The 25,539-nt window shown below is 36.6% G+C and overlaps 1 protein-coding gene across 2 annotated transcripts in view; it reads right to left on the bottom strand.

Moving 5' to 3' along the window:
• LOC105878171 (disintegrin and metalloproteinase domain-containing protein 18) overlaps positions 1-25,170 on the bottom strand; it is a 101,541-nt gene extending 76,371 nt beyond the window's left edge. For both annotated transcript variants that reach the window (XM_012777442.3, XM_012777440.3), the window contains exons 1-6: positions 25,053-25,170; positions 24,471-24,547; positions 6,515-6,570; positions 4,222-4,300; positions 3,750-3,826; positions 2,611-2,788 (exon numbers count right to left, since the gene is read on the bottom strand). In XM_012777442.3, the coding sequence (XP_012632896.1) occupies positions 2,611-2,788; positions 3,750-3,826; positions 4,222-4,300; positions 6,515-6,570; positions 24,471-24,547; positions 25,053-25,107 (522 nt within the window). In that variant the 5' untranslated portion in view covers positions 25,108-25,170. The remainder of the gene's footprint in view (positions 1-2,610; positions 2,789-3,749; positions 3,827-4,221; positions 4,301-6,514; positions 6,571-24,470; positions 24,548-25,052) is intronic.
• Between the last annotated feature and the right edge of the window lie 369 nt (positions 25,171-25,539).

The raw sequence follows: 25,539 nt of genomic DNA on the forward strand, positions 1-25,539 counted from the left end.
TCAAGAGAAATCAGAGACCATATTATATTAAAGGACTATATATATGAGCCATGTAAAATTCATGAAATAGATTGACATCAGTGGAAATCAGAGTGAGGACCTCTGTAAATTCTGTCCTACATAAAACCAACAAGAGAATTGGCAAAAATTGTTAGAATCAACTTTTTCATGACTCTGATATTAACCAGAAACCTTGCATCATTCTGAGGAACATTTATTCAAGAAAAATGACAGATCTTGGTACAAATAGCAGTCTTTGGGGGATTTGAGTTTGCTCTAGTTCCCTTCCCCATGAGTTGAAAACTAATTTTTTTTTTTTTTTTTTTTTGAGACAGAGTCTCGCTTTGTTGCCCAGGCTAGAGTGAGTGCCGTGGCGTCAGCCTAGCTCACAGCAACCTCAAACTCCTGGGCTCAAGTGATCCTTCTGTCTCAGCCTCCCGAGTAGCTGGGACTACAGGCATGCACCACCATGCCCGGCTAATTTTTTCTATATATATTAGTTGGCCAATTAATTTCTTTCTATTTATAGTAGAGATGGGGTCTCGCTCTTGCTCAGGCTGGTCTCGAACTCCTGACCTCGAGCGATCCGCCTGCCTCAGCCTCCCAGAGTGCTAGGATTACAGGCGTGAGCCACTGCACCCAGCCATGAAAACTATTATCTTGTATTTGTGGTGAATACCAGTAGACTGGCAACATCTGAAGAAAGCAGAATGTGGCTGAGCATCTTCTAAATGTTGTTCTCAGAGGACTGTCATAATCTGACCTGCATGGTGCTTCCTAGAAGACATGCTTCGAGCTTGTTGGTGTTTGACTTAAGTCAGACCTCACCTAATATGAAGTGTCTTTTTCCCAAAGATACTTGTTAAAAATAATTACAGCCATGTTTTTTTTTAGCTTTACATGTGCTAAATAATAACAGTAGGGCAAACAATGGACTAAGCACAAAGGTTAAAAGGGAAAGCCCAGAGAACGGGCTGTCTACCTGGGGCTAGGAAAAAAAAGCAAAGACAAATTTCTGGGACTCCAGAAACCCACACAGATGTGCAGGGATGAGCACATGCCCAGGGCACTGTGCATGCTTAGGAAAGGCCTGACAAGATCCTAAACTCCCACCTCCAGCTGACATGGAGGCTCTCTGCAAGCAGGAAGTCAAATGAAAGGCATCTCATCCAGCTCCTCATCCTTCAGATAACAGCAGACAGACCTCAGTGGCAACACCCAACAAAGAGCCTGTTCTCTAAAACAGGCTTTAGAGAACCAGTTCAGAAAAGTCACCAAACAAAAACTCTAGCAAATAGCAACAATGAAAAAAAGAAAAAAACGGGAGAGGGAGGTAGAACTAGATTTCCAGAATTATAGCATTATATTATGCTATTTGGAATATCCACTTTCAGTTCTCAAAAAAAACTGAGACATGCGGTGAACCAGATGAGTATGGCCTATGCACAGGGATAAAACCATCAAGATGAAGACTAGACTTTGAACTTAATAGAAAAATACTTTGAATTACCTATTTTAAATAATTTCAAAGAGTTAAAGGACACCACATATAAACAGCTAATGGAAAGTAATGTAATGATGTCTCACTAAAGAGAATATCAATAGAGGGACAAAATGACAAAAAATAGAAATTCTAGAATTAAAAGATACAATAACAAGTTAGATATTCATTAAAGAGGCATGGGGCAGATTTGAGCAGGCAGAAGAAAGAATTAGTGAATTTGATGATAGACCAACTGAGATTATATCATCCGAGGAAGAGAAAGAAAAAAGAATGGAGAAAAATGCTCAGAGCCAAAGAAACCCATGGGACACTCTCAAGCGTATCAAAACATATGTGACAGGACTACCAGAAAGAAAGGGGGAGATAAAGGTGCAGGAAAAATATTCAGAGAATGAATGACCTAAATCTTTCCAAATTTGACTTCAAAACACAATTTATAGACTCAAAAAATGCTATGAACTCCAATTAGGGTAGACACAGAGATCCACTCACAGACACATTATAAGCAATCTGTCAAAGGCAAAGAAAGAATTTTGAAGGAAACAACATTGAAATAACTCAATACATACAAGGAATTCTCAGTAATATTAATAGCAGATTTTTTAACAGAAACTACAAAGGCCAGATGGTGATGGATTGAAATATTCAAAGTGTTGAAAGAAGGAAACTGTCAAACAAGAATTCTATATCCAGACTACCAGAAAATTAAGAGAGTTGAGTAATAAACCATGATTGCCTATTTTAGAAAGATATATTCTGGTAGTATGTAAAGGTATATATCAAAATCTTAAAAGTAACTTTACCAGGGTACCATATATAACAGTGACTCTGTTCTCTTTCTGTATTTCTAAACTTTTTCAATGATATGTGTGTTGTTTAAAAAAACCATAGAAAATAAACATTGAATAAAAACAATAAATGTGAAATATATTATATAATCTTTCAAATATTTTAGATGGAATTTAGATGTTTTACTTAAAGATATATTAAAATATATAAAAGTTAATATTTCTGCTCAACAGTTAACTAGATTTCTTTCATAATTAAAAAAAATCTACAGAGGTTAATTTCCTAGTATGCCATAACATTAGAATCATAACAGTTACCTGTGGGCTTAAATGAATTTTGAAAGGCTTGTCTTTCTGCCAAATATTGGTGTAATTTTCTGCTAACATTGATACATTTATGTTGTCATTTTTCACTTGATAAATTATGTGCTCAAATCTTGCTGAGGATTCCAGTGGTTCAATTCCATAGCTGATATTTTCAAGCTGAAGAAATCCGCTAAAAATTTAGAAGATAATAATTATAAAAATCTTATAATCTGAAGTGGCATGAACAATTAGAAACCATAGTAAAGAATGTTTTAAGCCCACTGCCGCCTTCTTTTCCTATATTTTTTCTTTCAGTGTATATTAACCACATCTTCCTTACATTTGCTCACATTTTAAAGAGCAAAATGTAGTAAAGAGTATGTTGTAATTTATAGGTAGCAATAATATTCATTCAATATACATTAATTAAGATAAAATTACCAAGAACCAAGATATTTTTTTGAGAATTCTAGTAATAAAGTCCCTGTTTTTACAGAGGTTAGAAAAAGAGAAAGCAGGTATGTAGAGTGTGTATCTAAAGAGGTTGATATCTATAAAAACCACATTCAAAGAATGCCAATTTTCTCAGTTGACATGATAAATTCTGGAAATTAGGCAGCTAAAACCAAAGGGAGGTTAGAGCCCCTGTGCCCTTACGAACCTTCTTATGAATTTACCATAAGCCTCCCATTATCAATGACAAAAATCACTTATCCATGTTCTTTACCCCTAAGGGATCTTCTTAATTAGTTGATTTATGTCTGGTACTAAGCTGACGGCACACTGTATGTGCCTATTATATTAAAATAACTAATTTATACCATTTTCACAATTATGTGAGAAAACTGATAGAGAATGCAACAATTGCACTTAGGGGATGTTCCAGCATTTCCTTCCACAATGCCACCCCTTTCTGCACAGTCTCCTGAATAGACCCTGTGTCCACTAGGGGTCCCAGATTGAATTGATTTGAATGGGCACTTGGGTCCAGGTAGTAATATTAATATAAATAAAATAAGGCCACTATAAAGGAAATTTTCAAATTTGGATACCCCATAAACCTTCCCAGATTGTGTTTTCCAAACATCAAAGTTTCATTTTAAGTATATCCTAAGTTCTTCAAATGGAAATATCCTATAAGATGCTACTACCTGAGACCCGAACATATACTGAGTGTCACAGATGAATTTGGAAATTCTACAACATATCCTTGATAATGGCAAGGCCTCTGAAAAACAGTATAGAAAGGCAAATATATAAATTCTTTATGAATAAAAAAGTATTGTCAAACATTTCACAAGACTCAAAACAGTAAAATATTTAATAATAATAATATAATGAATCATACAGAGTTATTAATGCAAATTTTCAAAAGAAAAGGTTTTTGACACCTGTCTTTACTTTGTACCATCTGGGTGCCCACGAGTATTCTCCTGTAACTGGGTTTCATCTCTAGCCATGTCATTTTTATATTCTCATCAATCACATAACAGATCAGAGTTATACAGGACAAAACATTTTTAGTAAACTGTCAACATGGAACAAACACATCTTAATGGTAATGATATGTCCATTTCAATAAAGAAATATAAGATAATAAATGTCTAAGACATCTGACTTTACCGTAAAATATGAAGACTCAGAATGCAAAGATCCAGTTTCATCATACGTATAAACTAAAAAGTTCTGAGATAAGAATGAGCTAAAAAAACAAAAAAAATTTTAAAAAGGTTTGTGTCATAATTTTAATATGAATATATACATTAATATAAGATAAATGTTAAATATATGTAATTCACATAATAACATGATTTAATGAGAATAATTTTAGTGTGGCCTAATAGCCGAAATTCATGGAATTGGTGAGTCAGGAAGTTAAGGCTTTCTTAACGTCAGAACAGATCTGGGGACTCCTCTGTGCATGATGTTATTCTACAAATCTTTACTGAGTGTCTGATATCTGATAGATCCTCTTCTAGGTGCCAGGACTCAGCATTTAACAAAAGACAAACTCCCTGGTCTTCATGAGAGTCAGAGGCATAAACTACCACACATTAGATGATAATACATAAGGTCTGGGGGAGTGTTGACAGCACATAGATTGGATGGCATAGAAAGGTTCTCTGAACAGATGGATTTTCACAGAATGTTATTCCAGACAAATTTAATACAAAATGCAAGAACTTTGGGGCAGAACCGAGTTTAGGGGGAAATTAGACTGGAAGGGAGTGTGGAGTGATGAAGAGAGATAGCAGGAGATAGTGCCAGTGAGATGTGAAGCCATTGGAAGGTCTGAGCAGACAAAGACAGTATCACATAAATGTTTTCACACAGTCAACTGAATGCTGTGTTGGGCGCAGTCTGCAGGGCAAATAAGCAGAAGTAGCAAGACCCGACAGAAGGTTATTATGGTCATCCAGGCCAGACAGCATGGTGGTTTGACCTAGGATAGTAGTCGTGGCGGTGGTCAAATTCTGGATAGATTTCGAAGGGAGAATATATGGGATTTAATAACCCACTGGATATGGGAAAAAACAAAAGAAAGATATCAAGTATGACTCCAGGGTTTTTATTTTTTATTTTTTCTGGAAAAGTGATAGAGTTGCCATTTATTGAGATGATTATGACAAAGATAAATTTGAGAAGAAGATCAGAAGTTCATTTTGAACATGTTACCTATAAGAACTCTAGTAACCACTTGATTCTCAAGTAGTTGGGTAAAGGAATATGGCATTTATTGGAGAGGAATAAGGTAGAGATAGATATAAATCTGGGAGCAGCCAACACACCAATGGTGTTTAAAGCCATAAGACTGCATGAAATAACCAGGTGATTAAAAGATTCAACAACAGCACCATGGATTACTCTTAATATTGAAGAAATAAGAGGCATCTGCACGGGGCGGGGAGGGGGGGGGCGAGGGGAGCCGGAGAACCACAATGGTAGGAGTCAAACCAGGACCAGGAGTATTCTAAAAGCTAAATAAACAAAGTATTTTTCATAGAGGAGACGCTGATCACTTTTGCCAAGTGCTTCCAATTGGTTAAAAAAAATGACTAAAAAACAAACAGCATTCAAAAACAAGAGGACCATTGGTGAGCTTATCAAAAAACACTTTTAGTGGAGTTGTAGAGGCATGAAAGGCCAACATGAGGTTAGTAGGCCTTCATTAAATAGGGTAGTAGTAATGAATTAAGACAGAATAATTTTCTCCAGCTTTTTTCAACTAAATAGATTCGAGTAGACAACGGGTAGTTGTTATATATGTTCAAAGATTCAGTCAGAGAAGAGGCTGTTTGATTTTATTTTTATGAAGTGTTGAGAAAATGAAAATCAGGTAGATTGTTGCCTAGAGCTGTGGGTGGGAACAGATATTAACTATGAAATGACATGAGGGTTCCTAGTGGGGAAAGAATGTTCTAAAACTGATTTATAGCTGATGGTTGTAACACTGTATAAACTTATTAAAATTATTTTATTGCGCATTTTAGGGAATTTTATCTATAAAGTGTATTCAATAAAGTTGTTAAAAATAAATGCATATATAACTAACATAAAAATTATATCAGTAGTTCAAATTTCTCACTAATAATCACTTGATGTGTAACTTTGTTTCATTTCACATCAGACATACTTGCAGTTTTGGGGTTCAAAGGCTTATACTCATTTGGCAATTTAAAAATATGTAGCTTATTTCTTAATCTGAAAACACCAAGCTGGAAAATTAAAATGTATGAGCCTCATAGATCTAATATTAATATTTAAGACGTAATGGATCCTAAATTGAAAAATGGATTGATAAAGCAAGTCTACATTATATTTTATCCCTGAATTTAAATAATATACAAAACTTTAAAACTGTAAAATCTAAACTAAAAGGCATCCTTTTTCCTTAAAAGGAAAAATTATATCTTACTGTTTTCTGAGATGCAGAGTACATGGTTTTCCATCAATTTTAATGATATAAATCACCTAAAATAAAGCAAATCGATAAAGATGATATAGTAAGTCAGAAAATTAAAAAACGAAACAGTATTTTTCACTCAAGTTAATAAAAGTTTCAGTCCATTAAAAAATAAACATATTCTTTAGAATGTATTATTCTAAATAGTAAGAATTTAGTATCTTAACAAATTCAAGAACCCCATGATCAATTTAAAATATAGGATGACTTTTTAAAAATAAAAATAAAGAGTATATTTTGAAAAAAATAATTTTAGCATTATGAATACTATATTAATTGCTTATATTTAGAAAAACATATGCATTTTTTAGTTAAGATATTCATGTCTGTAGACTTACTCCACACCAAATACAATGAGCCAATAACAAATACACATACACACACGCAGACAGACACATACAGACAGACACATACATACATACACACACAGACAGAGAAAGAGAGAGAGAGAGAGAGAGACCGCCATTTAGCAACTCTCAACATAAGAAACTGAGGAAAAAAGACCTAACAGACTGAAAGCAGACAAGGAGGCTGTGAGGAATCCCTCAGCTCCAGGACTAGCGCCAAGAGTTCTAATACACCCAGGACTGAGTGGCAGTAACGTTCATCATCCCAGTGCGGTGGTATCCAGAAACAGAAGGTGACTCAGTGAAAACCTACAAGGGGGAATAACTAAGTCCACAAATCCAGACAGACATCTACCCTAGCAAACTTGCAGTTTCTTTACAGGACAAGCCAATTTCAAGAAGCCTTTCTGGTTTTAAGCCGGAACAGAGTCTGTGAACTTGGTAGAAGGGAACAGGGCCAGTACTGCTTACGACTGCAAATGCTAGGAAGTCCCAAGAGCACACTGACTCTGAATACTCTGCTAGTAACCCACACCTGAGGCAAACCTCACTCTGCATTCCCCTAACACCAACGTAAGCCACAACAGCATGTCCCATGCATGATCCCAGACTGCAAAGCAGTGGCAACATAATGTCTGACAGAATCTCAACTGCAATAGCAAGCACACAATATTTTTTAAAAAGAGATTTAACTTCTGAGGTATATCTACGCTAAGAAGGAAAGATAATAAATTCAAAAATGCAAGAGATTACTCCTGATTAAAAAAAAATGTAAGTTGTGTGAATAAAACAGGACCTTAATATAAGTATGTTTCATTAATAATCTCCTTAGAAAAGTTAGAGTGGGTATTAGTATAATTCCAAGGAATAGGTGTCAACACATCTAATTGACAGACAAACAATGTGGTTTACAACTATATTACACTGTGAGGATGTGAAGAAGATCAGACAGTTTTTATTGAAGAAAAGAAAATTATGTAAATAAACCACTTATAGATCATATAAATGAAAACATAATTGTTGATTTTTAAGTAAACCATTATCTTGAATAAGGATACTGGATATGTCTTAATGATGAATTGTGACGTTAAACATCAAAACTAAGAAAGTTTCTGTGAATTAAATACAAAGTGATTTTAAAAGTGGAAGATCTGTAAGAATAAATCAGAAACAGAGAAGCTATTTCCAGGGTTTTCAACATCAGGTAATAAGAATTTAAGTAGCAAAAATAAAGATAAGAAAAAGGAAGCAGTAGTTAAGAAATATCATCTCAAAATTACTTAGAACTGAAGATGTAAGTATTATAATTTCATGTGCGCATCAAGGTCCAAATAGGAATTTAAAAACACAAAAGTAACAAATACACACATACTTCTGAGATATTATGGCTTCAATTTTACCACAATAAAGGGAGTCATACAAATTTTTTTGGTTTCTCGGTGCATATGAAACTTATGTTTGTACCATATTATAGTCAATTAAGTATGCAACAACATTATGTATAAAAAGGTATATACCTTAATTTTAAAAAGTACTTTTTTGCTAAAAAATGCTGGCACAGAAACAAAATGAGCACATGCTATTGGAAAAATTGTACAAATAGGCTTTCTCTACGCAGTGTTGCCACAACCTTAAATTTGTAAAAAATACAATATCTGTGAAGTGCAGTAAGTAAAGCACACGACAATGAGGTGTGCCTGTAGCCAGGGACCTAGCGTAGTCTTCAGAATTCTGAGAAGGAAGAACCAAGTTGGAAGAATCGCATCATACAATTTCAAAATTTTCTCTGTAAAGCTACCATAAACAAGACAGCATGATATTGGCAAAACAAAATGGACAAATGCAACAGAAAAGAGCCCATAAATAGATTCATACAAATACATTCAACTAACTTTTTAAAAATACATAAAAGCAATTCAATGCAGAAAGGGCAGTCACTTCAATTGATTGTGACAGAAAAATTGGATGTCCACATGCAAAAAGATGAAACTCAATTCAGACCTCATGCTTTGTATGTCCATTAATTAAAAACTGGTCACAGGCTTAAATATAATATGAAAGACTATAAAACTTTTAGAACAACGTACAGGAGAAAACATCCATGCACACACTTGGTGTTGATATGAGTTTTTAGATATGACTGCAAAAGTAAAATCCATGTAAGGAAAAAAAAATAAGTTGGACTTCATTTAAATTAAAATACTTAGCTATAAGAAATACATTGTTAAAAGAATGAAATGGGCTACAGACTCAGAAAAATGTCTGCAAATCACATATGTGATAAAAGATTTGTGTAGAATATACAAAGACCTTGTAAAACTCAAGAAACAGCAATTGAATTTTAAAACTGACAAAATATCTGAGCAGATGTCTTACCAAAGACGATATGCAGATGGAAAATAACAGCTATAGGAAAAAATGTTCAATGTCACTATTCATCAAAAAACTGCAAATAGAAACCACTATGAAATATCACCTCGTAACTGTTAGGATAGCTATTATCAAAAAGGAAAAAAAAGGAAAGAAAGACAAATGTTGGAGAGGATGTGCCCACTATTGGTAGAGATGCAAAATGGTGAAGCTATTATGGAAAATAGTATGGAGGTTCTTCAAACAACTAAAAATAGAACTACCATAGGATCCAACAATTCAACTTCTGAGGATTTACCCACAATAATGGAGAGCAGGACCTTGAAGAAATATTACCACTCCATGTTCACTGAAGCATTTTTCACAAAATTCAAGATGTGGAAACAACCTAAACTTCCATCACTAATGAATGGACTAAAAAATGCAGCATATACATAAAATGGAATACTATTCAACCTTAAAAAGAAGGGAATTCTGTAGTGTACAACAACATGGATGAACCTTGAAGACATTATGGTAAGTGAAATAAACCAGTCACAGAAGAACAAATCATGCATTATTCTACTGTGCAGAAAATAAACTACTCACTCGTAAAAATCCAATGGATCAAAAATAAAATCATGAGAGAATTTATAGAACATCTAGAGACAAATGAAGAGAAAAACACAACATACTTACATTTATGGGATGCCACCAAAACAGTATTAAGGGGGAAGAAATATCTCAAATCAGCACCCTAACTTTACAATGCAATGAAATCCAAAAAAAAAAAAAAAAAAAGAAACAGCTGAATTAATGACTGGCAAAAGGAAGTAACTAACAAAGATTAGAGAGAGACAAAAGAAACACAGTAAAAATATTGACAAAAACAAGAGTTGATTTTCAGAAGATCAATAAAATTGACTCTTAGCTAGAGTAGCTATGAAGAAAACAAGATGTAAGGCTGAAATAAAATCAGAAATAAGAGAGAGGAAATTATGATTGATGTCACAGAAATTAAAAAGGAGAACGTTTTTAAGAGAATACTATGTACAATTATATGCCAAAAAATTGGATAATAAAAGAAATAGTTTCTTGAAACATACAACCCATTATGACTACTTCATGAATAATAGGAAATTTGTACAGATCTGTAACTAGGAAGGGGATTGAGCATATGGAGGCCAAAGTCACTCCATCTATCATGGATGCTAACGTGCCATGTTGACTTTTGATTAACCCCAATCTTGGAAATGCCTCCAACATTTCTACTTCATTTACTCTTCCTTGTGTAAGTCAAGACAATGTTTACTTTATTGTAAACACATACTTACCATAAATCCTGTCCTATGGCAAATTATAGGCTACAACACACGTAGCACTCTCGCCTTTTCCTGGGGGGTGGACTTTATGCTGTACAATCTTCTGGAGCATGTGTAACTCTAACCCTAACCGTTTCCCTGTGGTATATAAACCCTGGATCTGTAGCGGTGTGGATATCTACTGGTCTCGCTGGCACTCAAGACCACGCTTCTGTCCATAGTTTCCTGATAAATCACCCTCTGTTGACAAATTGAATTTGTCTGCCTCGTTCTTTGATTTCTTAGCTCTTGCCACATTTGTGTGTGTGTGTGTGGGGGGTTCTTGGCATATATATGTCCCATTCATGAAACAGAGCAGGAATCAAAAATTTCCCAACAATGAAAATTCCAGGACCAGATGTTATCACTGGAAACTTCTATAAAACATGTAAAAAAAAAAAAATAACATCAAGCCTCCTAAAACTCTTCCAAAGAACTGAGGAAGAGGAAGAGGGAATATTCTCAAACTCATTTTATGAAGCAAGCACTATGCCAACAGGAAATCCAGACAAAGATTTGATAAGAAAAGAAAATGACAGACCTGTATCCTTGATTAATGATGCCACAATTCTCAAGAAAATATGAGCAAACTAAATTCAAGAAAACTTTAAAAGTATTATAAAATGAACAAGATGGGTTCATTCCTCAAATACAATAAAAGTGCAAGATACAAAAATCAATGTCATACACCACACTAACAGAATAAAAAACAAAAATCGCACGAGTGTTATCTTAGTATGTTCTGTGCTGATACAATAAAACTTTACTTCTTACAAGATCACTCCTGATGCTGCATGCCCTGGAGGGGAAGAATATCGTGTCCCCACATGGCAGAAGGGATGGTGGGGCACAAAAGGACAAACTCCCCCCGTGAAGTCTTTTTACAAGGCCCATAACTCAATCACCTCCCATTTTGGTTCATCTTGTGTTCCTATAAAAGAATATCCCAGACTGGGTAATTTATAAAGAAAAAAAGAATTATTTAACTTAAAAACAGTTGTGATAGCTATGAAGTTCAAGGATGTGGTCCTGGCCTCTGGCAGGACCCTTTGTGCTGTGTCGTAACATGGCAGACAAGGTCAAACAGGTAAGTGGACAAGTGCAAAGAGAGACAAACCTGAGAGGCACCCTGGCTTCGCAACGGGACACTTTTGCAGGAACTCACGCATTCTCATGAGGACTAATCCCATCTCTCGAGAGTGAGACTTCACTCACTATGGTGAGAACAGTCCCAAGGCACTCATGAGGGATCCATTTCCATAATTTAAACACCTGCAACCAGACCCCATTTCCCAATATTGCCGTGTTGGGGATCAAATTTCAATATAGGTTGTCATGGGGACAAACACACCATATCCCAAACTATAGCATCTTCTAAAGGCGACAACTCTTCATAGTGTTGCAGTAGGAATTAAGTTTTAATGTGAATTTTGTATGAGACAAAAAATTGAAATCATAGAATTCCACTCTGGTCCCTAAAATTTCATGTCCTTTTTACATACAAAGTGCCTTGATTTCATCCCAATAGCCCCATGTCTTAACTTGTTTCAGCATCAATTCAAATGTTTCTAAAGTCCAGAGTTTCATCTAAATATCATCCAAATCAGAGACGGGTAAGACTCAAAGGTGTGTTTTATCTTTAGGCAACTTACCCTCCAGCTGTGAGCCTGTTAAGTCAAACAAGTCATGTGCTTCCAAAATACAACAGTGGGCCTGGCATAGGATAGACATTCCCATTGCAAAAGGGAGACTTATGTAACAAGGTAGGGTAACAGGTCCCAAGTAAGTTCAACATCCAATAGGGAAAACATTAAATCTTAAGACTGGAGAATAACCTCTTTGACTCCATATCCTGCCTTACAGACACACTGGGGTGGGAATTTTGCCCCCAAGGCCCTGGAAGTCTCTGTCCCCATGGCTTTGCTGGACACAGCCCACACAGCAGCTCTCATGGGTTGGAGGCAAGTTATGACGGATCTCCAGGCTGCAGGTGCACATTGATGGCTCTACAGTTCTAGGATTTCAAGGGAGGTCCTGCTCCCATGGCTTTAGTAGGCACTGTCCTTGTGGGGGCTCTCTGCAGTGTCCCCCCATCTGCAGATGTCTCTGCCTGGGCCCCGTGGCTCTACAAAGCATCCTTTGAAATCTAGCTGGAGGAATCCATGATTCCACAGATATTACACTCATCTCCAGAATTAGCTCCATCTGGATGTCATCAATGTTTATAGTTTGTGCCACGGGCAGTCTGAGTCACAATGGGGCCAGCTCGAGCCACAGCTGGAGTGGCTTCTGAAGAGTGCTGGATCAAAATGCTGAAAACAGAGACTTGGGACATCTCTGAGAAATGAGCCCAAAGTTCCACAGGTGTCCTGACCCCAAGCCCAGCTTTTAAGACTGTTCTGCCCTCATAATGCGGGCACTCTGGACCTTTAATATGCATAGCAGCCTCGAAGATCTCCAAAATACTGTTAGGGTAATTCTCCAATTCTCTTTATGAATATTATCTGGCTTTCTTCTAACCACACTAATATCCTTATCTAGTGCTTTCTTGGCCCCTCCTTTGTTGTTGTTATTTTTTCTCTAAAACACATTTATTTGATTCTTTACATTGTCACATTGAGAATTTTCCAAGTCTTTATATTCTACTCCCCTTTTGGTCTTTAAATTGTTTCTCTCTTCTTGTATTTTACTAAAATCAGCTAAGAGAAGCCATGCAGCACCCTGAACACTTTTCTTAGAGACAGATATCCTAGTTCATGACTCTTAAATTATGTCTTCCACAAAGTACTAGGACATAGAAAAATTCAGCTAAGTTCTTTGCCACTTTGTAATAGAGATGCCTTTTCCTCTGGTTTCTAATAAGAAATTACTTATTTCTGTCTAAACCTCATCAGAATGGCTTTTACTGTTCACATTTCTACCACTATTCTGATCTAGGCCACTGCAATAATCGCTGAGAATACTGAGACTCCCTGTGATTAATCTCGCTTGGATTGCCTTAATGCTCCATTCATTGCAATATAGGCTTCTTCTAGGGTGCACCTCAAACCCTTCCAGCCTTTACCCAAAGCTGCTCCCACATTTTTACATTTGTTATAGAAAAACCCCCAATGTTGGTACCAGTTTCTTTCTTAGTTAATTGTGCTGTTATTAAAAAAAATATTCCACACACTGGCTAATTTTAAATAATAGAAATTTATTTCTCACTGTTCTGAGTGGCTTTTAAATCCAAAGTCAAGACCCCCATAGGTTTGGTGTCTAATGAAGGATGATTTCTCTACTCCCAACATGGTGCCTTGTCACTGTGTCCTCCAGAGGAAGAGAACACTGTGTCCTCTCATGGTAGAAGGGACAGAAATACAGAAAAGTACAAACTGCCACTGTGGATCCCTTTTGTAAGGGCACCTAATCCCATTCATGAGAGCTCCCCTCATTATTCAAACACTTCCTGAAAGTCATACTCCTTAATATCAACACGTTGGGAATTAGGGTTTCTATATAAATTTTGAAGGGGACAAAAACATGTAAACCATAGCATCATCTCAGCTGATACAGAAAACCCATTTCACAGCATTTAACACACTTACATGATAACAAAAAAAAACACTCAATAAACTAAGAACATAAGTAAGCTATCACAGCATAATGAAAGCAATATATTAAAATCCCATAGCTAACATACTCAATGGTGAAAGACAGAAAGCGTTTTAACTAATATCAGGAACAAGGCAAGGGTGGCACTCTTTGCTACTTCTGTCAAACATAGTACTCTTGTTTGGAAACAAGCACTTGTTTGGAAACAGTACTCTTGTTTGAAGAGATTTGGAAAATTCTCAATGCGACAATGTAAAAAATCAAATAAATGTGTTTTAGAGAAAAAAAAAAAAACATAGTACTGGAAGTCCTAGCCAGAGTAACAAGACAAGAGATAATAAATAAAAGGCATCCAAAGTGGAAAGTAAGAAGTAATAGTATCTCTGTTTGCAGATGACATGATCTTATATGTAGAAAAGCCTAAAGTTCTCTCTCTCTCTCTCTCTCTGTCTCTCTCTCTCTCTCTCACACACACACAACCAAACTGCTAAAACTAATAAATAATTTTGGTAAAGCTTCAGAATACAAAATCAATGCACGTTATGCTAAGTGAAATAAGCCAGCTATAGAAAAACACACGACTCTTATGATCTCACCTATATGTGGAATCTAATGAAGTTGAGTTTACATAGGTAGAGAGTAGACTAATGGTTACCAGAAGCTGATGGGGTGGGGAGAGACTAATGAAGATGTTGAACGAAGAGTACAAAGTTTCACAGACAGACAGGAAGGGAAGAGACAAGACGGCTGCTCAGAGACATCAGCTGCCAGACTGTCTCAGAAAGAAGGAAAAGTTTTAGGTGAAAAGCAGGGGTGGAGGGGAAACAGATCAGGAGTAATTCTGAGGGAAAAGTGCCAGAACCCACCACACAAATATTTCCCAACTCCAGCCCACACTATAGGAGCCACAGGGGCTGGTGGGTTATGAGGGATCTGTGTGACCCCACAGTCTGTAGTATATGTTGGGTAAGTACCTTTGGCTTTGCTTGTGGGTGCCCTGATGGTGGTCTAGGTTTTGGATGGGCATCTTGGTTATAGATATCCTTAGTGTGGTGTTTTTCTCAATTACCCATTGTAAGCTGCAACAGTGGTGAGCAGTGTGTGTGCGTGAATTCATCTATTGTTGATGAGGGAGGATGGAGGTCTTTCAAATCTTGTCTCTTTTCTAAGCCCTGTTGTCTTCTTAACGGCCTGAATTGTATTTGGATGCCCAGTTTAATCTCTGAGACAGCAGGTGTTGCTTGTGGGTAAGAATCAGCCATACCCTGTATGAATGAGTCTGTAAATGCTGTGAAGGGCTGCAGAACTGACCTCACTGCGAATATTTGTAGCTTGCATGAAAGAGCCAGCTTCAGTGTTGTTTTGGGGACTTGTGCCCAGCTCTAACCCATAAAGAGAAGCACTTGAATTCCCCAGAGAGTGAGAGGAACCCTGGAACTTTGAGATGATTCCCTATTATCTACTGCAGCAGAGGTGGTTGGGGGAGTGAGGGTGGGTTAACCTGGGTTGGGTGAGCTTGCTGTCAGGCTCCACAAAACTCGGTAAGGTAGCTGTCTTGGCAATGATGGAAGGTCCACTCCCAGGCCACTGGGAAAAGCCACAAGGGAGGGACTGAAGTGGCCCTACCCAGCCAGAAAATCTGCTCATGGGGGAAGGGACATCTGAGATTCACAGTTAAACTGTTGGGATTGGATTTCATTCTCCTTACTCCTCCCCTGCCCTGAGTGTCTGCCAGCAGGTGGGAGCTCAAACTTAGCTCCCCCATGATGTCGGTGTGGACTTGGAGCTTCCCTGCCCAGGATCTCACCCTGGCCTGAGAGCATGGCCTTCTTGTTTTGTGGAGGGGTGGTCCATGGTTGTGCTGTGGCTGGGACCCATACTGCACTCTCTTTTCAGTTCTGCCCACCTGGACACCCTTGCCTCCTGAGAGTAGTTCACAAATCTCCCCTCTGTTCCCCTGAGCAACACAATCAAGTCCTGAGTGTACAGGATCTGACCTATGGGCCTATTCCTGGGTCCCAAAAGATCAATCACTAACTGCCAGGGAGAAGTGGGCTGGTCTCAAGTTGCCTTTGGGGTGCTCAAGCATGTCTGATGTCCCTCTGCTTTGTTAGTTACCTGCTCTGAGCAGCCAGGCAAGCAGCACTAGGGAGGCCTGGTGAGCAGGGAGCTCATAGTCAGAACACCTTAGTCTGCTGCAGGTATTTGAGAGGAAAAGTGTGAGCCCCATTCTTTATGGAAGCCTCAGTGTGGCAACAACAGTGGAGAAGCAGCTGCTTCTGAGAGCCTTGTCTCAATCATCCCTCTTGGCAGTGGTGGGCAAAGGAAGGGACGGGGGAAGGAACTGAGTCTGCATGGAGGAGAGATAGCACTCTGGTCATCTCTGTCCCTCTCTCTGGAAGGCAGCCTGCCTGGAATGTCCAGTCTGTGGGGTCACACAGATCCCCCATAACCCATCAGCCCCTGTGGCTCCTATAGTGTGGGCTGGAGTTGGGAAATATTTGTGTGGGAATGAGCAAGATGAAAACCAAGGGTCCGAAGCCCCCCTGGGATGGACAAAGGTCCACAGTGGGTGGAGAAACAATATGGCGCCTGCCATCTCAGCTCGGGTCTGTGGTGACAGGAACCCCCTTGGTTCTCAAGAAGCTCCCAGTTCACTGGCGGCAGCAGCAGTTGGGCTCATGAGGGTGGAAAGGCTCTCCAGCAGCTCAGAAGCCTGCTGACTATCAGAGATGGGAGGGAGGGAGAAACAAACATCCAACTACCCTTTTCACTGGACTCCAAGCTTCTTGTGGGTCAATCTCTGCCAATATCTTGCTCCTTATTACGCTTCGCAACTTCTTCCCATGGAATCTCTGGTGGGTTCTGGCACTTTTCCCTCAGAATTACTCCTGATCTGTTTCCCCTCCACCCCTGCTTTTTACCTAAAACTTTTCCTTCTTTCTGAGACAGTCTGGCAGCTGATGTCTTTGATCAGCTGTCTTGTCTCTTCCCTTCCTGTCTGTCTGTGAAACTTTTTACTTTTTGTTCAACATCTTCATGTAGTCTCTCCCCACCCCATCAGCCTCTGGTAACCATTAGTCTACTCTCTACCTATGTAAATTCAACTTTATTAGATTCCACTTGGACACTCCTGGAATTGATAAATAAATTCAACAAAGTCTCAGGTTACAATATTAATTTACACGAATCAGTGGCATTTCTACACACCAATAACAGTCAAGCTGAGAGTCAAATCAAAGACTTAATACCATTCACAATAGCTACAAAGAAAATAAAATACCTATGAATATATTTAACCAAAGAGGTGAAATGTCTCTACAATAATTACAAAACACTGAAGAAAAAAATTGTGGATGACACAAACAAATGAAGAAATATATCATGCTCATGGATAAGGAGGATCAACATTGTTAAAATGTCCATTCTACCCAAAGTGATTTACAGATTCAATGCAATCCCCATCAAAATAGCAATGGCAAATTTCACAGATATAGAAAAAATAATTGTGTATTTCATTTGGAACCAGAAAAGAGTCTGAATAGCCAAAACGATTTTAAGCAAAAAGAACAAATCAAGAGGCATCACATTCAAACTATCCTATATTACAAATCTATAGTAACAAAAACAGCATGATACTGGTACAAAAATAAAGACATAGACATAGACATGGAACAAAAAAAAGAACCCAGATATAAAACCATCCACATACAGTCAACTGATCTTTGACAAAGCAGACAGTACGCACTGGGGAAAAGAAGTCCTGTTCAATATATGGTGCTGGGAAAATTGTATAGCCACATGAAGAAGAATGAAACAAGACCCCTTTCTCTCACCACTCACAAAAGTTAATTCAAGATGGATAAAACATTTAAATGTAAGGATTAAAATCATAACAATTCTAGAACAAAATGTAGGAAAGTCTCTTCTAGATACTGGCCCAGGCAAAGAATTTCCGACTAAGACCTCAATGGCAATTACAGCAACAACAAAAATAAATAAAAGAACTTGATCAAATTAAAAAATCTTCTGCACAGCTAAGGAAATAATCAACAGAACAAATAGACAACCTACAGAATGGCAGTTATTATTCATAAGTTATGCATCTGATAAAGAGCTAATAACTAGAATTTATACACAACTCATGCAAATCAGCAAGAATAAAACAATCCTTTAAAAAAGTGGGCGAATGACATGAACAGAACTTTTCCAAAGGATACAGACAAATGGCCAATAAACGTATGAAAAAATGCTCAATGTCATTAATCATCAGGAAAATGCAAATTGAAACCACAGTGAAATACCACCTTACCCATGTTAGCATGACTTTTATTAAAAAGTTCAAAAACAGTAGATGTTGGCATGGATGCGACAGAAAGGAATGTTTATATTGTCTTTGTAGGACTAAAAATTAGTACAAACTCTATGGAAAACAGTATGGAGATTCCTCAAAGAACTAAAAGTAGACCTATCATTTGATCTAGCAATCCCACTACTGCATATCTACTCGAAGGAAAAGAAGACAGTTTGTAAAAAAGACATCTACACTCAAATGTTTATTGATGCACAATTCACAGTAGCAAAAATGTGGAATCAAGCCAAGTGTCCGTCAATTCATGAGTGTATTAACAAAATGTGGTGTATATATATCATGGGATACTACTACTCAGTCCCCAAAAAGATGAATTAATATCTTTTACTACAAACTGGATGAAGTTAGAGACCATTATCCTAACTGAAATATCTGAAGAATGGAAAAACAAACATGACATATACTTTTTATTAAATTGGTACTAACCCATGAGCACATATGTGCACAGAAAGAAGTAAAATTCAGTGGAAATCAAGCAGGGGGGACAGAGAGGAAAGAATGGGCAAAAACCTACCTAACAGGTATAGGAACAATGAACACTATTTGGGTGATGGCCACATTTATAGCCATGACTCAGTCATTATGAAAGACATCACACTGTACTCCAAAGATGTATAAAATAATGATTTGTCAATCAAAAATAATAATAAATTATAAATAAGTAAAATCCAAGATTAAAAATCAGCACAAAATTGATTGTTTCTGTACACTAACAATAAGCAATCAGATGAGATTACATGAACAATTCCATTTACGATAGAATCAAAAAGAATTAAGTACATAGGAATAAACCAAAAGCTACAAAACATTGTTAAAAGACATCAAGGAAAGTTTTAGATATTGCATTTAGGTCTTTAATCCATTGTGAGTTGATTTTTGTACACGGTGTAATATAAATGTTCGATTTCGTTCTTTTGTTTGGATATCCAGATTTCCCAGCACCATTTGTTGAAGACACTATCCTTTTCTCATTATGGTATCTTGGAGCCCTTGTCAAAGATAATTTGACCATAAACACAAATTAGAAGCAAAGGAATCCTGTGTTCGTGGATTGAAAAACTCAATATTATTAAAATGTCCCTTATGTCCTTAGTGATATACAGATTCAATGCAATCCTGATCAAAGCTTCAATTTTTAGAAATAGATGAAACCATCCTAAAATTCATATGCAATGTAAAGGAACCCCAAAAGGCTTTAACAATCTGGAAAATAAAGAATAAATGTATGGGCCTCATACTTCCTCATATCAAAACATAATACAAAGTAACAGTGATCCAAAGAGTGTCATTCTGCCATAATGACAGATATTTCAACCAATGGAACAGACTGGAGAGCCCAGAAATAAACCCTTGTGTATATGGTCAAATTGTCTTTGACAAGGGCTCCAAGATACCATAATGAGAAAAGGACAGTGTCTTCAACAAATGGTGCTGGGAAATCTGGATATCCAAACAAAAGAATGAAATCAGACATTTACCTTACACCAAGTGCAAAAATCAACTCACAATGGATTAAAGATATAAATACAATATATAACGCTGTAAAAGTCCTAGAAAAAACTCTAGAGAAAAGCTTCAGAACATTGGATTTGGCAATAATTTCTTGGATATATCAACTAAAGTACAGGGAACAGAGAAAAAAATAAACTAGACAACATCAAATGTAAAAACTTCTGTAGATAAAAGGAAATAATCAACAAACTGGAAAGGCAACCTGTAAATGGGAGAAAATATTTGGAAATCATATATCTCACAAAGGGTTAGTTCTAGAATATATAAGGAACTCCTACAACTCAATGGCAGCAATAACAAAAACACCCAAAAAATCCAATTAAAAATGGGCAAAGGACTTGAGCAGACAAATCTCCAAAGAAGGTACACAAATGGCTAACCAGCATATAAAAAGAAACTCAACATCACTAATCGTAAGAGAAGTGCAAATCAAAACCTTACGCACTTAAGGATGGCTTCTATACAAAGAAGAGAAAATAGCAAGTGCTGGTGTGTACTTGGAGAAACTGTAACTTTTGTACACTGTTGGTGAGAAGGCAAAATTATGCAGCCATTATAAAAAATATTAGAGAGATTCATCAAAAAATTTAAAATACAATTATATGATTCAGAAATCTCACTTCTGGGTATGTACCCAAAAGAATTAAAAGCAGTATCTCAAAGATATTTGCATACTCATGTTCTTTGCATCATTATTCACTGCAGCTAAGAGGTAGAAGCAACCCAAATGTCTGCCAACAGATGAATAGATGAATAAAATGTAGACTATAAAATGAAATATTATGTAATCTTTAAAAAAAAACAGAAAACCTATCTCATGCTAAAACATGGTTGAACCTTGAGGACATTATGCTGATTGAAGTGAGCCAGTCACAAAAGAAATAATAATGCATGGTTTAACTCATATAAAATATTTATAAATTAGTCAAAATCATACAAACAGAAAGTAGAATGATGGGTGAAAGGGCAGGCTGTGGGAAGGCCAGAAAGGAAATTAGTGTTTAATTGGTATACATATTCAGTTTTAAATATGAAAAAATTGTATAGATGTGTTACACAACAAGGTGAATATAATTAAACCTACTAAATTGTACCCTTCAAATAGTTAAGGTGGTGAATTTTATATTATGTATATTTTTAAACATTACATTTTTTAAAAATATAGATTATTTAAGATTGCATAAAAAAACAAGATGCAGTTATGTATTGTTCTCAAAAGACATGGATTAAGAGATAAGAGAGAAATAATACATCACTGAAATGCTAATCATAAGTAAACTGGATGTGTACATTAAAAACTGGAAAAGTACATTGCAGGATAATAAAACCTAATAGTAGGGAAAAGGAGAGACATTTCAGAATGATAAAAGTGTCAATTCACCAAGAAGACAACATAAATCTAAGTGTGTATTAAGCTGTAAAATGCATGAAGAACTGAAATGTGGAAGAGACAAGTATTACTTATAAATGGAGATTTCAACACTTTACTCTCAATAAAACATCACCACTTGGCCCCTGCTGCACAGGCTGGAAGACAGAAGATAATGTAGCAGGAATTGAGACCAAGGGCATTTGAGCTATTTCTTCATGTGACTTAATTGTGCCTTCAGGCATAGCCAAGCCCAGTCAGATAAGTATCCCTTCCATTTGATAATGAAGTCCTGCTCTGCATGTCCAACTTTAAGCTTTATAGGTCAGATAATATCAAGTTCATGATGGGCAGCTCAAGTCTCTGGTACCTTGGTGGCTTGATTAAGCATTCTGTCTTATTAAGGCTCATTAGCAGCAAGTCAAAACTGTTTCTCAAACAAAGCACTTAATCTGAAACAGAGTGAGTAATACAAAATTTGCAAAAACATAGAAGATTAAACAATACTATCAATCAATTTGAACTAATTTACATTTGTAGAACACACAATCCACCAAAATGAAATACACATATTTTTCAAATCCACAGGGAATGATGACTAAGATACACCTTATTTTCTGCCAAGCTTCAATACCTTAACAATATTTAAGTCACAGAAAGCAAGTTATCTGGATCAAATGAAATTAAGTTATAAATCAATATCAGAAATATTTGGATAACCTCTCAAATTTTTAGAAATTAAATAACTCACATCTAAATATCCTATAAGTCAAAGAAGTAATTTAAAAAACTAGAAAAAATTTAAATAAGCAATGGCAAAGCCATAACCTATAAAACTTTGTGGCTTATAGGAACAAAAGAACAGCAATTAAAAGAAAATTTACAAACCTTCCTTTAATAATGATTAAAGAACCATTTACAAATTTAAACATTTTTATTAGCAACTATCAATGACGAAAACGTCCTCAAACTTTTTAAAAGAAACAAATTGAACAAAATCTATATCTAACATCATACTTATTAATGAATGACTGAAAGTGTCCTCTCTACAATCTAAAACAAGAAAGAAATTTCTGCTCTCAAAGTTTTTATTCAATATTGTACTGGAAGTTATAGCTAGAGGGAAATCCTGCTATTTGCAACAACATGAATAAATCTGGAGTACTGTTATGCTATGTAAAATGAGCCAGTTACAGTGTAACAAATAACATACGACTCCAGTTATATGAGGTATCTAAAATAGTCAAACTCTTAGAAACAGAATAGAATGGTTGTATCCAGGGGCTGGAGAGGGAGAAATGGGGAATTGTTGCTGAATCGGTATAAAGTTTCAGTTACACAAGATGAATGAGTTCTACATATATGTTGTACAACATAATACCAATAGGTAACAATATGGTATTATGCACTTTAAAATATATTAAGAGGATAATTATCATGTTCAGTGCTCTTATCATACATAAAAAATAAAACAAACAAAATACAAAACAGAAATGCATAGTGAAATGCACACATAGTGACAGATATGTTTCATACATTGATTATGGTAATGATATCAAGGGCATATGCATATGCCCAAACTCATCAAAACACATCAGATATGTGCAATTTTTATATCAATAAAGTTTTAAAATATAAAAAAGAATAAAATGGCTTCAAGAATTCCATATTAAAGAATACCAAAAATGTAGGCAAATGCTGAACATTTCATGTCTTCCATAGTAAAACTATTTAATGTCCTACAAAGTTGTTTGTTACCTGCTTTTTGACCAGCAGTCAGCAATTTGAAGTTTAAAGTGATCATGCAATGACAATGAGCAACAGTAGTAAATCAGAATAAAAAAATAGAAGAAAATAACTCTTATGCAAAGTATTTCTCAACACAAGGCAGCTTACTATAGTGGAATTAGAGTTACAAATTAAATATTAGACTCTATATCCTGACATTTGTAGATCTGATGCCCTTAACACTTTTCAATCTTCTTTCTTAAAAAAAAAGTTTCATATATCTATCTACCTATATATATATATATCTTACTTCAGAAGGTTAATATGAAGATTAAATGAGATTAGAGATACTTTCCAATTTGTCTGAAGAAAATGATTTACTTTTTTGCAATTCCCAAATACACGTTCGTATATATTTTATATATCATAATTTTCCAGTAGGAGAACATTGTTAGTAATAGAATTGTTCTATAGTAGATCATAAACATAAGAGGTTCCAATATTATATGCCAAAACAGAATTAATGGATTTTAATGTTTTCCTTTACTCTTATCTCTAAAATTGCTATTTCAACCTGAAAAAAATTTCACAGAGTTAACCATATTAGACCTATCATTTTAAACACACAGCAATATAAACCTCTGTACTGTGACTTCAAATAGTAATATAAAACATTTTAACTATGTTAATTTGAAGTATTTTAATCAGGATAATATTCAAGACCCAATGCCTTCAATTAAATCACTTGTTATATGGTAGATAAGCATTTTTCTACTTCTTTTTCCAGTTAGTATTTATTAATGATATATTTTTTTCATCGTAATTTGGCAAATGTGACATTTTTGTTTTTTATTTTCCTTCTTTCTTTCTTTGGCTGTTAGTGCTACTAATTCTTGCTTGTGGGTCAAATTTTACATTTCTAAATTTTGTTCAATACCAATCTCTGTCATTTAGTGGCCACTAACAATTTCTAAAAATTTCTAGCTGGACTATTGTCATACATATTTCATACTGACTTTTTTCCTTGCTAGTATAATTGCTGAAAGATGTTCAGTATTTCTTGAAAATTGTGAACATGTAATATGGGAAGAGATGAGGGAAGGGCAAAAGGAAATAAACAGTAGAGATGGGGAATGGGAGGACCAAAATACACTAAGAAAAAAACAAAGTTAAAATACTGTGCACTGCAAGTGAATACATATTAATATGATCTGACTTATTAAATAAAAATAGCCTTAAAATTTTACATATAAAACAAATATTCTTGATCATTTACCTTTCTCTCTGAAGCTTCACTTTCATTTGACATTATCTTCTGTGGAACTGTAACATGCAGGAATATTCCTTCATAATCTGCAGCAAGAAAATGTTTCTGGTTTTTATGTTTTTTGTATCAACAATCCTCTCAGCCAAGAACGGGTTCTTATCCTGGATCCCATAGCAGGGTCTAAACTTTTAATTTCTCGTATGTGTCCACACACTCCTTCTTGTTCCCAGGTTTCACCATACTATCAATGGCACATTGAAAAATGGCCAAGACACAAACAAACAAAAAAAATTAGACATTTCAGGTCTACAGGGCTTATCCGGGTCCTTTTCAGAATCACCCAGGCTTGCTCTCCTCAGGACTCTGAGGAGAAACTGAGGCGGTGTACCCCCCACCCCCACCCGCACCCCCCTCCATCCCATCCCCTGCGCGCCCTGAGGGGCGGCCTCAGCTGGCGACACCCTGGTCTTGGGAGGGCGACGCGGTGGCGGGAGGCGCCAGACGGAGAGAGGGGTGAGGTCTCAGAGCGACAGGGAACTGTTCCCCAGGAAGAGCCCCGGGCTCAGAAGCAGGAGGCTGCGGCGGACTGACCGGGGCGGAGCTGCGGCAGAGCGATCCCGGCGAGCAGAGCGAGGACGAGGAACATGCTCGGCTACCGGCAGAGGGCGCAGCCCAGGCTGAGGGCGGTTGGTGACTGCGCAGGCGCGCGGTGGCCCTCCCGCGGGTTGGCGCGCTGCCCTGGGGCCACGAGTGAGGGCGGCCTCTAGCGGCCGGGCGACTTCCACAGGCGACGCGAGCGTGCGGGCTTGCACAAACTGGTTTGCTGTGGAGAAGTTTAAATTGTTTGAACCCCTCAGTAGTGATACCAGAGGTAAATAGGCTCCGTCGCCTTTCTAGTGAGGGTCTTGGTAAGGTTTTTCTCCACATTTTCCATGGCAGGTTTTAGTTAACTGTGGTGGAAGTCAAAGAGGAAAACAGAAATGACAGCCATCATTACTAGCAATTTCCTACGTGCTACTGCTGACTTAATGGTTTATTAACTTTGCAAACAAAGAAAAATCAAGAGAATGGCACTTTT

Source organism: Microcebus murinus, chromosome 24, assembly GCF_040939455.1.
Source record: "Microcebus murinus isolate Inina chromosome 24, M.murinus_Inina_mat1.0, whole genome shotgun sequence".
Taxonomy (NCBI): domain Eukaryota; kingdom Metazoa; phylum Chordata; class Mammalia; order Primates; family Cheirogaleidae; genus Microcebus; species Microcebus murinus.